Source organism: Syngnathus typhle, linkage group LG1 (genome assembly GCF_033458585.1).
Source record: "Syngnathus typhle isolate RoL2023-S1 ecotype Sweden linkage group LG1, RoL_Styp_1.0, whole genome shotgun sequence".
In the NCBI taxonomy this organism is placed as follows: Eukaryota; Metazoa; Chordata; class Actinopteri; order Syngnathiformes; family Syngnathidae; genus Syngnathus; species Syngnathus typhle.
The window spans coordinates 29,189,718-29,204,260 of NC_083738.1; the positions used below are offsets into that span (position 1 = coordinate 29,189,718).

General features: G+C 52.5%; 3 protein-coding genes and 1 long non-coding RNA gene across 6 annotated transcripts; 2 read left to right on the top strand and 2 right to left on the bottom strand.

The window, feature by feature from the left end:
- The first annotated feature begins 847 nt into the window (after nucleotides 1-847).
- Nucleotides 848-4,807, top strand: paip2b (poly(A) binding protein interacting protein 2B). Of its 2 annotated transcripts, none has more exons than XM_061291713.1 (4): nucleotides 848-1,050; nucleotides 2,956-3,122; nucleotides 3,227-3,409; nucleotides 3,526-4,807. In XM_061291713.1, the coding sequence occupies exons 2-4, from the start codon at nucleotides 2,967-2,969 to the stop codon at nucleotides 3,580-3,582; spliced, it is 396 nt and encodes a 131-aa protein (XP_061147697.1). In that variant the 5' UTR covers nucleotides 848-1,050; nucleotides 2,956-2,966; the 3' UTR covers nucleotides 3,583-4,807. The 2 variants fall into 2 exon arrangements, with proteins under 2 accessions (XP_061147697.1, XP_061147629.1); XM_061291645.1 differs by lacking the exon at nucleotides 848-1,050 and adding an exon at nucleotides 2,119-2,276.
- LOC133162612 (uncharacterized) lies at nucleotides 862-1,971 on the bottom strand. Its single transcript, XR_009716253.1, has 2 exons — nucleotides 1,761-1,971; nucleotides 862-1,187 (listed from the first exon to the last, which is right to left on the bottom strand). It is a non-coding gene; the product is annotated as an uncharacterized LOC133162612 (long non-coding RNA).
- On the bottom strand, nucleotides 4,600-7,455 carry nagk (N-acetylglucosamine kinase). The gene is made up of 10 exons (XM_061291192.1): nucleotides 7,300-7,455; nucleotides 7,032-7,116; nucleotides 6,841-6,939; nucleotides 6,620-6,761; nucleotides 6,379-6,489; nucleotides 5,965-6,077; nucleotides 5,804-5,891; nucleotides 5,625-5,722; nucleotides 5,463-5,541; nucleotides 4,600-5,379 (listed from the first exon to the last, which is right to left on the bottom strand). The coding sequence occupies exons 1-10, from the start codon at nucleotides 7,398-7,400 to the stop codon at nucleotides 5,177-5,179; spliced, it is 1,119 nt and encodes a 372-aa protein (XP_061147176.1). The 5' UTR covers nucleotides 7,401-7,455; the 3' UTR covers nucleotides 4,600-5,176.
- A 40-nt stretch (nucleotides 7,456-7,495) lies between these two features.
- On the top strand, nucleotides 7,496-12,635 carry dok1b (docking protein 1b). Of its 2 annotated transcripts, none has more exons than XM_061289788.1 (5): nucleotides 7,496-9,066; nucleotides 9,635-9,943; nucleotides 10,065-10,164; nucleotides 10,253-10,425; nucleotides 10,728-12,635. In XM_061289788.1, the coding sequence occupies exons 1-5, from the start codon at nucleotides 9,010-9,012 to the stop codon at nucleotides 12,006-12,008; spliced, it is 1,920 nt and encodes a 639-aa protein (XP_061145772.1). In that variant the 5' UTR covers nucleotides 7,496-9,009; the 3' UTR covers nucleotides 12,009-12,635. The 2 variants fall into 2 exon arrangements, with proteins under 2 accessions (XP_061145772.1, XP_061145703.1); XM_061289719.1 differs by lacking the exon at nucleotides 7,496-9,066 and adding an exon at nucleotides 9,097-9,497.
- Nucleotides 12,636-14,543: the final 1,908 nt, after the last annotated feature.

Consider the following 14,543-nt stretch of genomic DNA (forward strand, 5'->3'; position numbering starts at 1 on the left):
CTGCATATTTTCTGTCACCCTTTTGCAACACACCTGATTCAAATGGTCCGATAATTAGCTAGGTCTGCAGAAGCTGGATAACAATCCTGATCATTTGAATCAGGTGTGTCTCTGCAGGGAGACCTGGAAAACATGCAGGACAGCACCGGCCGGCCCTCGAGGACCGGAATTGCCCACCCCTGGGTTACAGTTTCAAAGTAGCCTACCAAGTTAAAGTTAGGGTTTCGAATTAGGGTTAGGCTTGAGAAGAGTGTCGAAATCATTATTACTTAAATGAATCCCAGATTAAGAAAAATGTTACTGAAAAGCAAACGACGCTATATTCTGATCGAAAAAAAGTTCTTTACTCTGTAAACACAAAAATGGTGTCCTGAAACCATGGCGCAAATACCGAGGGATGTACCGTGGGTTATCTGTACCGTGGGTTATCTATACCGTTGCCCCCCCTAGTAAGTATGGCCGGCCACCTTCACTCGGGTGGCAAATATGGCCACCCCTCTGGGAGTCAAACCCAGAACAGTACGACTGCAAAGCAGCCGTGCAAACCACTTGTTTGAAACGCCGAGCAAATATTGTCTATTTTTGCTGGATTCAGGGGCATTTTTATTTTTTACGTTGATTACCAACATTAAAAGGTTAGGTAAGTGCTACAGTTGCCACGTAAACGTTGACTTTGTCAAATATTAACAAGCCACATTGAGTAATACAGAACTATAGCATTGGGTACATTTTGTTTACTTCTGTGAATGGGGGCGGGCATGTGGGCCGTATGACCAATTGCACTGTGCCAAAGAGCTGATTGGCGTCCCTTTCGACCAATGGGCGAAGCCTCCAGTTGGATCAACTTAACACGGCACAGGGCTCCTCTCCGCTGAATGCTGCAGTGGATTTTGCTTGCTTGCTTTCGCGTCCCAAAAGTGTCAAAGAAGACACGTGTTTGTTGATGGGAGGAAAAAAAAGTTGAACGTTAACACAGCGTGACATCCGGCAGGCAGCAGAGACGATCGTTTGCTCCAGCGGATTCGCCCCGTTTACACCTCAAGTTGTTGGGTGAGTCTGTGTAGTCTGCCAGTGAGAAGCCATCCATCCATCCAGCCAGCCAGCCAGCAACCCCCTGCCAGAACTTTGCCACAGACAGTCGAAAGAGAGAAATTTGCCCTTCGGAAAGTAGAATAACGACTTCCCTCCTACGACCGACCGCATGGAAAAACGTTTTAGGGACAATTCCACGGGACTCCAACATGTGGCAGCACATAAATGTCCCGAAATCGCACACCGTTTGTTACGTCTGCTGTAGTGCTTAGGCCGGAGTCAAACAAAATATAGTTCACTGGTAGCTGCTTTATTTGGTTACACTCGAGGATTGACGAAGCCACGCAGACATTTGGTTTTGGTGTGAGTAATGTCGCGTTCCCGCTACCTCGGAATATTGGCTGCCCGTGGCGTCACAACCGAGCCGTCAAGTGACCAAACGGCCGTTTGAAGAAAACCAATCGTCAATCTACATCACGAACATGAAACGCCTGCTGGTTCCACCAAGACACAGATTACCCCACTATGACAGGCATAAAAGTCAACGACAAACGTAGGCATCACGGGAAGGATTCAGTTTACGTCGCACGCGTGTAAACGTGTTTCAGCTTTGACACATTTAAGTAGGTACAGCGATGTACATCTATCCTTCTTCTGAACTGCTCTACTTTAATTTCCATATAAACTGTTATTTTCCGAACTTTGTAACAACAACTACAAGGACTTACGTTAGACCCGATGTTTTAGAAATGCGTTCCTGTTGCGGTCTCACAGAGAAAAGCTGCAATTCCGATTTACATGTGAACGCAGCACGACCAAGGGCGGGTGGGCGGCGTGTTTGTTCATGTGCTGCGTTCAATGCCCCTTCCCGATGCCGTATTTTTTAATCTATATTTGTCGCTTGTTTGATTCGTGGCAAGACTGAAACCAGTTAGGTAACAAAAAACATGGGCACCGATCCAAACCATCAGAGTACAGTGATAGCAATTTGAGGGGGAATAGTTTTGCCCCCGAAACTTCCAAAAGCAGTGCGAACAACGGTTTTTGCGAAACACGTCAACGCGATAGAGATCACGTGAGCATCCCAGTTTGCTTGCGCTAGCAAGGCGACGGCTAACAAGATTTAGCTAACTCGCGCACCATTGCGTTGCTGCACTGAAATTCCGACGGAAGCAACCCTTAACAATCAGCGAGCCACAGAACCGACGTTTGGGTCACGTCACACTCGGAGTACACGATGCCAGGTAACCCTGGGCCCGCAGAACGTCAAGGCTATGCGGGTTTTGCCTTCGTCCCGTGCAAAGCCACTGCAAACCTGGAACGCTGCCTTGTTTTTGTTGATCTGCTTCGGTGATGCTGCCATGCTGTTAGCATCGTGCTAACACGTAGCGGAGCACTCGCCTTTTGTTTGCCGCACACAGCGATCGAGCTTGGACTTTGATTGTCTGGAGGTGCTCAAATTGAGATTGTGTTGGTTGCGCCTTGCGTGTTGGAGCAGCTACGTGCTATGGTTTCGAGCCGGCCTTTTGTTGTTGACGGAATGGCGGCCGTCTTTAGGCCTGCTCGTTGACAGCGCCGCGCAGCGCAGCGCAGCTCGGCTCAGTCAGCTCAGCGTCTATTTGCATGCAGCTAACCAGTTAGCAGCCCGCCCCTCCCATACTCTTCTGGCAGCTAATTGCGCTGTGCAATCCCTCGAGTAACTCTGCAGGTAGACTCGACCAGGCACCTGCCTTAGCCCGTTAGCTGCGTGCAGACGCTAGCAGGCTCGACGCCACGGTGACGTCCGTCCATCCGTCCGTCCGCGTTACATAACCTCTCACGAAGCCTCGGATGCTATGGCTGTAGGGTAGAGCACGGTCGTGTTGTCAAATGTCCATCCCTCACGTCCTTCTTATGACCTCCATTGTCATTCATCCCACGCAGAGCCGGCTGAGATGAGTGGTCCCGAGGTGGCCAAGACACCGGGGGGAGGCGCGCCAGGGAAGGAGGGCAAAGAGCCGGTGGCTAACGGACATGCGGGCGACACCAACGACGCCAACCCCTTTGCCGAATACATGTGGATGGAGAATGAGGAGGAGTATAACAGACAGGTGTGGATCTAGTGTAGAAGTTGTGTTTTGGCAGCGTTACTGGTTTGGCTTTAGCCGTCGTCTGCCCCCACCGATCCACTGTCGTGCTTTGCCCCTTCCTGCAGGTGGAAGAAGAGCTGCTGGAGCAAGAGTTCCTGGACCGCTGCTTCCAGGAGATGCTGGAGGAAGAGGACCAGCACTGGTTCATCCCGTCACGTGATCTCAACAATCAAGGGGTGGAGCAACTGCAGCAGCAGCTCAACGGCCTGTCTGTCAGCGAACACCACAACAGTCTGGAGGAAGTGGCGGTGAGAAGATTGGTGCAAGCAAGGCCTGCCTGCCTGGCTGCCGGCCAGCCTGCCTACCTACCTACCTAGCAGCCTGCCTGCAGCGCTCACTCTCTCCCTCCCCTTCTTTTGTGCAGAGGAAGAGCATGTTGAACCCCGAAGCCAAGGAGTTTGTCCCTGGGAAGAAATACTAGAAGTCCCCCTCACCCCTATGGAGCCTACACGCACGTGCACCAGTCCTCACGCATTCTCAAGAGACTCTGGCGGCCATGAGTCAGCACACTGATTCTCACGCGCACGCACGCACACACACACATACACACACATGCACACACAACCACCGTGTGATTAGGCCCAGTCGGGGGGTGGGGGGATTATTTCTTCGTTTTGTTCCCTTTCTTTTTATTTCTTGTTTCTTGCGAACCGAGCGACACTTTGGAGCGGGGTCTCGACACATGTCCGGCCCTACGACGGGGGCCTCCGCGCGGCCACACTTCCCAATACACGGCAGAGGGGGCGTGCGCCCACCGAGCCCCCCTACACAGACACACATCGCCCCCAACCCCTCCCCCGCGGGAATTGCGGCAGCTACCGAGCGATTGACGCCAGACTCAACAACTTGAACCGAGTGTAACAATAAACTTAAAAAATGACCTCGCACACATTTTGTGTTTGGTCAAATTGGACATCAAAGCGGTTGAAGGTTTCCTTAGCCCAAATTTCGGAGGGCGCGGTGGGCCACTCTGCCCGTCTATCAAAGGCCCCGCGACGCATTGACGCCCGCGATGTCACAGAGCCTGCCAATTTTGCAGGATGCTACAAAGACCGATCCAAACGCTCGGGCGTGATCGCAGGGGACCGGCGGCTGACATTCTTACTTATTCGTCCGGCCTCCCAACAAGTGTCCATACTCGCATGGGATTTTCAAATGGCCTCTTCCCCACTTTGGTTTTGTCCTTCTCATCCTGTTTAGAGGACGGAGGTGTTTGGGTCCGCTCCGCCCCGTCACGTGGGCGATATCTGTCTGGGCTGATTGTCACCGTAACAACCCCCCCCCCCCCCCCCCCAATCGCACGTAGGAGGAAGTTCCTCTCGTGAGCCTGATTTGGCGTGAGTTGTAGGAGATGGTCGCACGGATATGCCCCGTCAGCTCGGTAGTTTTTGTTGTCCTACTTTTGTGTAATAAACTTGACTGTTAATGAGTAGAAACATTTCACTTTGCCACCGTCAAGTTGAGTTTATTTGAACATGGGGTTAAAGCGGAACTTCCTCATGTTTGCCAGGTGGGTTGTGCAACTTCAAATCGTTTTTGGCTGATTTTTGTTCAAGTTAGTTGACACGAGCCGTGAGAGTTAAAGAGGTCCAAAGACAGAGTATTCATTTCAATACAAAGAATGAATAAAAGATATTCAAGGCAAACTGCTTTGGAGCTTTCTTAGGCATGACAAGCATCCACAACGGAGTCTGTTGTCGTCGTCCAATTCAGCGTGGGAACTGACTGATCATCTTCAAAGTAGGGAGAGACACGTCAGGTTTGGAATTTAGTGCCCTTTGTGTGCGCAATGCAGCTGGGCGGCCAGCAGATGGTGGCATCGCTGACATACAAAAGGAAGCGCCGTCGGTAGCTAACGTAACGTAATTTGTGGGACCAGCTTCAGAAAACGGACGGGTGGCTAAGCGAGTCCTCTGCGCTGTTTGTCGGCATCACAATATGATGACGCGCGAGAAGAAGACGTAGTCCGCAACTATGGAACAAAAAGACTAAAACGTTCTCTGCATCTTACGCCCTCAGCGCTCGTTCTCGCAGGAGTGACGGTAGAAGACGTCGACATTGGCCGCGTAGTCCATCTTTAGAAGTGCGCCCAAACTCTGAGCTCCGAGGTTGGCGCCGCCGACGGCCGAGGACCGCTTCAACGACAGAAGGCTGTAGCTGTGGAAACGACCCTTGAGCTCCTGTGACGCCGCCGCCTCATCCAGTACCTGGACGAAGCCTGCGAGGGAGGTGGCACAAGACGGGGAGTTGTGGAGACGGCCGTACGCGTTGCGCAAGAGGGCAAAGTCGACGGAAGCTGACTCGGTTTCAGAAGGTCCCAGCTCTTCCACACGGAGCCCACGCACAGGATGGGCAGGCCGAGGTCGCCGCTCAGTAGAGGCTGGAAGAGGGAGGGAGGTAGATAGGGCGGCGCTCACAGAGGAAAGCGATGACGGTGCAATCGGGCGGGTGTGCGGGCGTCACCTCTTGCGCCGCAGGTAGCACGGCTCGCACGTGTTTGGCGAGGACTCTCCCGGCCTGGGAGAACACATATCGACACAGGGCATCCCCGGCCTCCGCACCTTCGACACACAAGCAAATATTTGCCTTTCACAATAGTATTTCCAAGCAATCATTTGCGGCTGGCGCGACTCACTGCCTACCTTCAGCCACCTTCCGACAGAATCCGGCAAAGCGGGACTTCTGGAAGTTTGTGTAGAGGTGCGGCAGCATTCCCATGAGGTCAGACACCTACAAAGAACCGTTGGGAATCCGCTTTGGCATGGCACGTGGGAACGTCGGGCCGAATGGGACGGAAGCTCACCGCAAAATACGCCTCCATGGCTTTTCTCACATACGTGACATCATGAGGAGGCGTAGCCAGCTTATCTTTTGCGTCAAAGACGCTCTTGACCGCTAAATGAGCAATCCAGAAAGCTGCAAAGAACATGTTCGGAGGCTCGTCACTCGCGCTTACCGGTAAGTACTGTCCGTTTTTCTTCCGGTGACCGCCGCTTTGCCCACTGACACATTTCCTATCAGGACCGCAGCGCAGAGCCGTTTCCGAAGCTTTACGGTTCTCAGACCGGTGGGAGTTGCCGATGGTGTAGACTTGCCTGTCTTGTGTGCCGACACTGCGAGTTCGATTCCGCCGTATGACGGTGTGAATGTGTGTGTTGGAGGGGGAGGGGGGAGTTTCTTCAAATCGGATATGGTCCAGGAATGTTGAACTTCTTACCGGACCCCTCGTCACCCATCATGTGACCCCAGCCCCCGCAGCCGATCTGGGACCCGTCCGGATTAATCAATTTGCAGTTGGAGCCGGTGCCCGAGATCAAGACCACGCCTCCTGCCGAAAAACAGCGAACACCCGAACTCTGATCAAGCAGCCAACTTGACAGAGATAATGCCACACGCACACCTAATGGGTGCAAAGTATCAAGCCTGTTTCGACTGGTGTGTGCTAAGCCTGGACTTGCCGCGATCACTAGCGGTAGCCATGGCGCCGATGGCGTCGGTCGTGATGAAATAATGTTGGCTAAGGTTCGGAAAGCGGCCTTTCATCTGCGCAATCAGCTTGTCGATGGCCTCCTTCTGCTCGCCCCCACTCAGAGACATGCCCTGTTGACATAAACGCACGTTTTGGCCGAAAACAGGAAACAAATAAAAATCACGTTCTGCCAGCCATCATTTGACAGACCAACAAGCGCAGCGGTGTGTTTGGATCCAGTCCCGCCTCCACTTTGGCTCTCTGGACCATGAGATTGATGGTTTCGATACATTTCTCCACCCCCACCAACTGCGCAAACACAATTGTTTGATTAGACAAAAGTCATCAGGACTACTCCTGCTCGCTCGCCGGCTCGCCCGCTCGCTCGCTCGCTTGCTCACCCAGTGGTTGGTGGAGGGACCCACAGTCTCTGCCAGGATTCGTCCATCTTGTGCCACCAGCAGCGCCTTGGAATGGGTTCCTCCACTACGGGCGCACACCAAGTTGTGGATGAGTCTTTCTTGGTTGGACATTGGAACTTCAACTAAACACTGTAGTGCCGAATGCCAGGACGTAGGTAGCAGTGACTTCCCCGCAAGTGATGTCTTTAGCGATGGGGATCGAGCAGAAAAACGTACAACATTTTGTGCGCTATCTTTTCAAACTTACCCTTCTACGCCGCCGAACACGGTTGCCATTGCTCCACTTCCTGCTTCGCTCCGTCCGCGTGACTGCGACGATCTCCAAAGAACTGGGCTGAACTTTGCCATGCTCTCAAACGACCAGTGGACGGCAGCATTGTACCGTCGACAAAATGAAATTCAAGGTGGCGGGTAACGGGTGATTTTCCATTGTTTGCGGCATTTCTTACTTGCGGCGCCGTTTTTTCTTTTGCGTTCTTAGTCGTTTGCGTGTGTGTGTTTGTCTTATTTGTGTTTGCATATTTTTATTTATTTATTTGCTTGCAGCATCCCGCGTTTGCCTCTGCGAATCAAATCAGTGTGACTATCTCACTGTTTTGAGTTTAAAGTGATTTTCTTTTAGTTTGTTAAACCGTACTAAAATTACTAAAACGACTGATTGGACCCCCCTCCTCCCCCTCCCCCTTCCTCCTCTACGACATGATGAACGAAGAGGGTTCATAGTGCTGGTTTTGGGCTCGAATCAGGGACATCGCTGAGAGCCAACACGAGGCATCTGCAGCCCATTAAAAAGCCATTCGCAAATCTCTTGCCAAAGTGGGCGAGTCCCCCTGCAACTTTGTTTTACGTGATCCTAGGAAAGTAGTGTAAAAGCAAAAATCACTTGAACTTTGTTGTCGTTCTGACACCGTATTAGGGACAATGTGTTAAGTGTGCCATGACAGCGAGGAAAAGCGACGTTACGAAAGAGTGAGGCGATCTGAGAAGAGGAAGACGAGCGCGTGTCAAGCGGCGGAAAAAAGCAGATATCAAGCGCCAGACCTTCAAAACAAAACATCTGACTGACATGATTATATTCGTTTCCCAACCTTTACTGAGCGACGGCGGGTGTCTATTTTGTCTAACAAAGACGCAAACAACGCCAAACATAAATGTTTCAATAAGCTAGTTTGCGAAAAATGACTAGAAAGTGATCTTGTGTCCATTTTCACACGAATTGGATTTACTCTGTGCTAACTCCAATGCACAGAATACACTACCTCCATGAGTCATATTGGAAGAATACCCAGCAGGTGACCAATATAATAAGAGGATATTATTGTTCTGCCTGTCATTACATATCATTGGCATAGCCAGCAAAGTCACGAGGCAGTTATATCAAATAAATAACAATGTCCCGACAAATAAACTGAAAGTACGTGATTTCCCACGGCACCCCTGATGACCTCTCACCTTTTTTTTTAGGGAATCATAGTATTCCTACGTAGAACGGGGTGGGGGTGAGGGGGTGCTGGTTGTCAATTAGTTAAGGACCAACGAGCTTTTATACTGAAAGGTTAAAGGGAAGACTGGGATTCTTGATGCGAACGTTTCCCACAGCTCACTCTCACCGCAGCCGTCAGACACATCAAGTAGAAGCGTAACTTTAGTTTCGGACTTTTTTGATCCCAAACGGGACCGCCCAGTGTTCTGTTGGGCCTTGACTTGTTTGCGCCGTGCCGCTTTGCATCGCTTAGTCCCACGGCAACCCTTCTCAGCCTTTCATAGCCAGGCAGCGGAAGTGAAAGAAGTGGGGAAGTTGCTTGCTTGGGTTGGGGATGTAGGGGTACGTGGGGGGGAGAGAAAAAGAACAACAAACTCAAGAGGATCCCCCCCCCCCTCCCCTGCTGTCAAATTTGGATTACCTGGGGCTGGGGGGTGGGGGTGAGGCTCGGGTCCCTGGAGCCCGGCCGGGGGCATGGACACTCACACGAAGGAGGGACAACTTTACGTGCAGCATCAAAAGTTTGGCAAGGTAATCTTTTGCTGTTCTTATCGTCGTGGTAGCCTCGTCATGAGCTCCATTTGGTGTGTGAGCTGCACACAGCCGTGTACGGAAGAAAGACAGTTTTGTTTTGTTTTGTTTTTTGAACAACCTTCGACCTTCATACCGCGGACGCTCATCGTTCGAGGGGTTCGGACTTGGGTCTCCACGCATACGTGCCTTTGCTCCTAACGCGCTTCTGGCTAAGAACACATCTCCTGCCTGGCGGGGAATTGAAAGAGGGTCTTTGTCTATGTTGAGCGTCTCCTTTGGGTCATATGACATGGAGCAGCAAAAACATTTTTGGCCCTCGCTCCGTCCGTCCCACAATAGAGAGTGGAAAAAGTCAGCGGGAACGCGTTCCTTGTACGAAAGCCACGGTACAACTTGACGGCTTACTGTTTGTGGAAAGAAGGAATGAGGTGAAACTCTTGACATTTGCTTTCGGCTGAGCTCAACGCTGCGATCGCACCCCATTTTAAGGGGTTCCCCAATCTCAGAACAGAACAAAATCAAAGCGTGGCGTGACAGTGGCTCCTTATGTCGTTGTGCCCGACAGAAATGGAAGAAGAACTGGTTCGTCCTCTATCCGGCCAGCCAAAACGGAATCGCGCGCCTGGAGTTCTTCGACGCGGCCGGGTCGGGAGGCGCGGCCGGCGGCAATTCAAACGAGAAGACCAGAAAGCTCGACAAGAAGATTATCCGCTTGTCCGAGTGCATCTCCATCCTGCCGGCGCTGACGGAGAACTGTCCCAAAGACAACATGGCGGCCTTCTGCGTGGAGACCAACGACAAGACCCACGTGTTTGCCGCTGAGAAGAAAGCCGCAGAGGAGTGGATGAATACCATGTGTGACATTGCGTTTCAGGTATCCTTTGGCGCCTGCCTTTGCTTTAAAAGGCTCAAAGACTTTGACGAGCGGAGAGAGATCTTCCCATATGCTGCTTCCGTGAGCACTTTTGCATGAAGGCAAATTTGTGTCTCCAAAGGGTGGAAGTGGCGGCGGCGGCGGCGCCAATAGGAATATTGACGGGGAACCTCAAGACCTGAAGATGTCAGAAAACCTCATCTATTACTCCAGAGAGGAGGGTGAGTATGCGACAGGCAGAAGCCCAAAGCGCTTGCGTAAGCAATCGTTTGTAAACTGTGAAAGAAAAAACAAAAAACGTGTCCGCAGCCAACCAGTTCTGGGTGACCATTCAGCCGACCGAGGCTTCGGACCGCTGCGGGCTGTCGGGCAACTACTGGCTGAAAGCTGAAAGCGACGTTCTGATCTTGAAAGAGCCCAAGACAAAGAGGGACATCTTTGTCTGGCCATATAAGCTGCTGAGGAGATACGGTCGAGACCGGGTGGGTCAGAGTCCGTGCGTGTTGCTGAGCCACCGACTGAGCGGTCAGAGCATCTTGTGTTTCCGAGGCCGCGGGTGCTGTGCTGTTGACACGCGGTCGCTTACACGAGACGGTTCAATTACGTATGCGCAGAAGACGGCTTAAGGAAAGCTCGTCGTTGGTGGGGATTTGCTAACAGGAGTAACGCGAAAAGCAAGTCAAAGCCAGCCAGACTAAAAAAAAAAGGGTGCAAAACCTTCCTTCAGAGGCTTCTGTCACAGGCTGAACTGAAATCCATCTGGCTTGATCTTTTCTTTCTCCAGGTGATGTTTTCCTTCGAGTCCGGGCGCCGCTGTGACTCGGGCCCCGGCAACTTCAGCTTTGACACCAAGCAAGGTAACGAGATCTTCGTCCTGGTGGACCGGGCCATCAAGTCCCAGAAGGCCCTGGCTGAGGAGCGTCCCCTAAGCTGCCCCGTCGACTTTGAGCCAGAGTGCCCGCCCTCGCTGCGGCACGTACGCGACGCAGCTGGCGCCGCGGCACCCGCAAGCGGAGACAGCGGCGGCAGCAGCTGTAACAGCTGGGAGGCCGACGGCGATTCGGGCGGCAGCAAACCGGGCTCCGCAGACGGTGTGCTCGGGAAAAGGGAGGGAGGAGATGGCGGCGTGGGGGCGAGAGGGCAAGCGTGCGGCGCCGTCGATAGACACAAAGGGAGGAGTTTGCCAGAACTGCCAGCGTTACTGGGTTCTGCGAGCGGAGCCGACACACTTCCGTGCTCTCCCAGAGGCCGGGGGACGGCAAAGTGTCCTACCTCACCCGAGCGACGAGCCGCTCTTTACTCCGAGCCGGCAGACGCCGTCCGTCTGCCCCCGCAAAAGGCCGACGGCCTCTACTCGGACCCGGTGGACAGCATCGCCTCGGCGCTGCGAGTTCCAGCCTGTCGCCTGCGTCCGCTGGGTGACGAGTCCTCCGGGGGCGGGGCCCAAGCTCGTGGGGGCGACGACCAGAGGAAAGCCCGGGACCTCTATTCTCACGTCTATGACCGCATCAGCCTGGAGCTCAGCCGTCAGACGGATGTCTTGCTTCTGAATGGGGACGGGAGACGCGGCGTGAACGATAACATGTCGAACCCCGGAGCTCTGCCCACCCCCCTTCCTTCTCCGGAGCATATCTACGATGAACCGGAGGGTTGCGCCAAAGGAGGAAGGAAGAGGCAGGAGGAAGCACCGGCCCCCGCGGGACCGGAGCGAGATTACAGCACCCCTGCCCACGCAAAGTCTCTGGAGTCCCACAAACATTGGCCCGCCAATCGTGGTGGGCGACACCTGCCGGCTCCAAGATGGCCCAAGCCCGTCGCCGCTCCCAAACCCGTCTGGTGCAATTTAGCTCGGAAAGTGCCCGTACCGTCGCCTCCTGGGAAACTTGGCGGGCCCGATGACAATGTGAGCGGCGGCAACGACAACAACAACAACAACTTTCGGGGTGGAAAGGAAAGGGAGCTGTACAGCATCGTCTCTAAACCTTCCACATCGTGGTCAAATCAGTCCAAACCGTCAGCACTGGGCTCACCGGATACCATCTATGACAACTTGGGAAATATTTGAACAGTTGCTTTAGTTAGTCTGTAAGTGATAAAAAGAAGACTTTATTTTCGGAAGCACACTTGTGTCATTGTTGGGGTAAAAACCGCGGTGGAAGCGTTGGGACGGTCTCATCCGTCAGAGACCGAGCAAGCCGTGAGGCGCGCGCAGATGCGTGAGAAAGCCGCCGCTGCCACTGCCGCCGCCGCTGCCACCGCCGCTGCCACCGCCGCTATTCCTGCCGCCTTTAGATTGGGTGCAGCTCAAGCCCAGGACATTCTCATTCACGTGAGCGAGTCACATCACCTTAGCTGCCATCTAACCCTTCCCCCATCCAAGGCACCAAGACAATGGAAAATCTTTTGCACGAATAACGCAATGACACCTGTCTATGGACCCCGTGGAGGCTATTTTGTGTGTTTTGGGGTGTTCTCTTGTATTGAGGGGTGCTGGTTGGCCACAGTTTTTTTTTTTCCTTTGTCTTTTAGCTTTGTTTTGCTTTGATGGCTTTTATCTTGAGCACTTTCTGGCTTTCTTTGTGGCGCCGTTGTGTGGCAGCCTGTGTCTTTTGTATACCCACTCTGTGGTATGAATACTGCTGGGGCCTGAATTTCCCCACCCCTGGGGATCAATAAATATTCAATCAATCAATCAATCAATCAATCAATCAATCAATCAATCCTCGTTTGGGTTCGAGGAACTCGACCCAAAGCGCGCCAAGCTGCAGCACTCTTTCCTCCTTGCATCTGCTACATAAGAGCCTTGACTCGCAATGGATGTTTACATACGGAGATGTCCGCAAATCTCACGGGCAATAAAAGATATCTGCAAAAGAGAGTGGCACCAACATCACAGTTACTCTTAGTCAAGGGACTTTCTGAGCAAGTCTGACCTCATCCTGTGCCACACTCTGTTTATGTTACTCAGGTGCGTTTCCAAGCATTTCATGGCACCGTTTAGGCACAGCGCGGCGCCTTTCGTCCCTACTTTCTTCTCCTTCGTTTGGCTCGTCGGGTCGCCACAGCGTCAGTTAACCGCGATCAGTTTGTGTCTCGCGTTTCCAGCGCAGACAAAGGCAGATGGAACGTGAGGCGGAAAGACGAGGGAGGCTCCGCCCGAGCGGGACCGACGACAATGGACACTTTGTGCGGCGCATACGCAAGGCCGCACCGCACGAGAAAGGATGCCGGCGTGCGGCGGTCGGTTTGCGAAACGGGGACTGACTGTTCCCTTCCCTGCTCTGTTTCTCTGTCCCGCTCATCTCTCGGCTTTGTCCGATGTCCTCGATTGTTCGGTGAGCTTCTTTGCGAGCGAGCGGCTTCGCAGAAGCCCACGTGGCATTTTTAAGGCACTTCACTCCAGCGGTCACTGTCTTGCAAGCTGACGGAACAAATGCAAATACACGATGAGGAGAGGAAATAGTCTGTGCATGTTCCAGGGTTCCCTTTGGGGCCATTTGACGACGTCGAATTTGTTCAATTTAACTGCTCTTTGGAATGAGCAAATGCGACTTGTATTTTTAGCACTGCACGGCAGCGGCGTCGTTGCGGCTGTCTCTCAAGTTCCATTGGCTTTGTTTCGGCTCTCTGTCATAATGTGTCTGTCAGCTCAGTGGCCTAGTGGTAGAGTCTCCGCCCTGAGACTGGAAGGTTGTGGGTTCAAACCCCGGCCGGCCGGGTCTTACCAAACACTCTAAAAATGGGACCCATTATCTCCCTGCTTGGCATTTAGCATTATGGGTTGGAATTGGGGAGTTAGATCACCAAATTATTCCCGAGCGCGGCACCGCTGCTGCTCACTGCCCCCCCCCCCCCCCCCCCCAGGGGATGGATTAAAATCACACGGGGATGGGCTAAATGCAGAGGACAAATTTCACCACACCCAGCTGTGTTTTTTTTTTAATCATTTCATTTTGCTTCTTTGAGGACGCAGACTACTTTTTTTTTCTAACAGAAAAACCACCCACAAATTTTGTTTGGGTAAACGTTTGCATGTCTGGTACTTGGAATCAATTTTCGACACTTTTGTGACTGCAGAGGAAGGTGGCCAACCTTTTTTCTATTTTGTTTTTAGACTTTGAGTTGTCCACTTTCCACTGCACCTTGTCACGTCTCGTCCCCAGCCGTTCCACCACGTGTTTGTTGTCATGGTTTCTGTCTGTGTGCTCGCCCCTCCCTCCCCTCCTGTGTGCCCATGATTAGTTTGATTATGCTCACCTGCCTCTTGTTACCTGTCGTGTATATAAGTCCCGTCTGCCCTGCCCTCACCCTCCCCGTCGGATCATTGTGTGTGTTGTCGTCTTAATGTCTTCATGACTTTTCGGTGCACATTTTTGTCGGTCAGTCCTGTTGTTGGTTCTGTTTGTTAAGTCATGTCAGTTTGACGAGTCTATTAGTTTGTTCGCCAATAAACCCGGGTCCAAGCTGCATTAGGTTGACCTGCTCCATGCGACACACCTCCTCCTACAGAGGGTTAGCCTCACCTTGTGTCATAGGTGGGCATTTGTCTGGTTTTCTCACTGCGGCCGGAACAGACAACTCCAGGAAAGACACAGCCAAA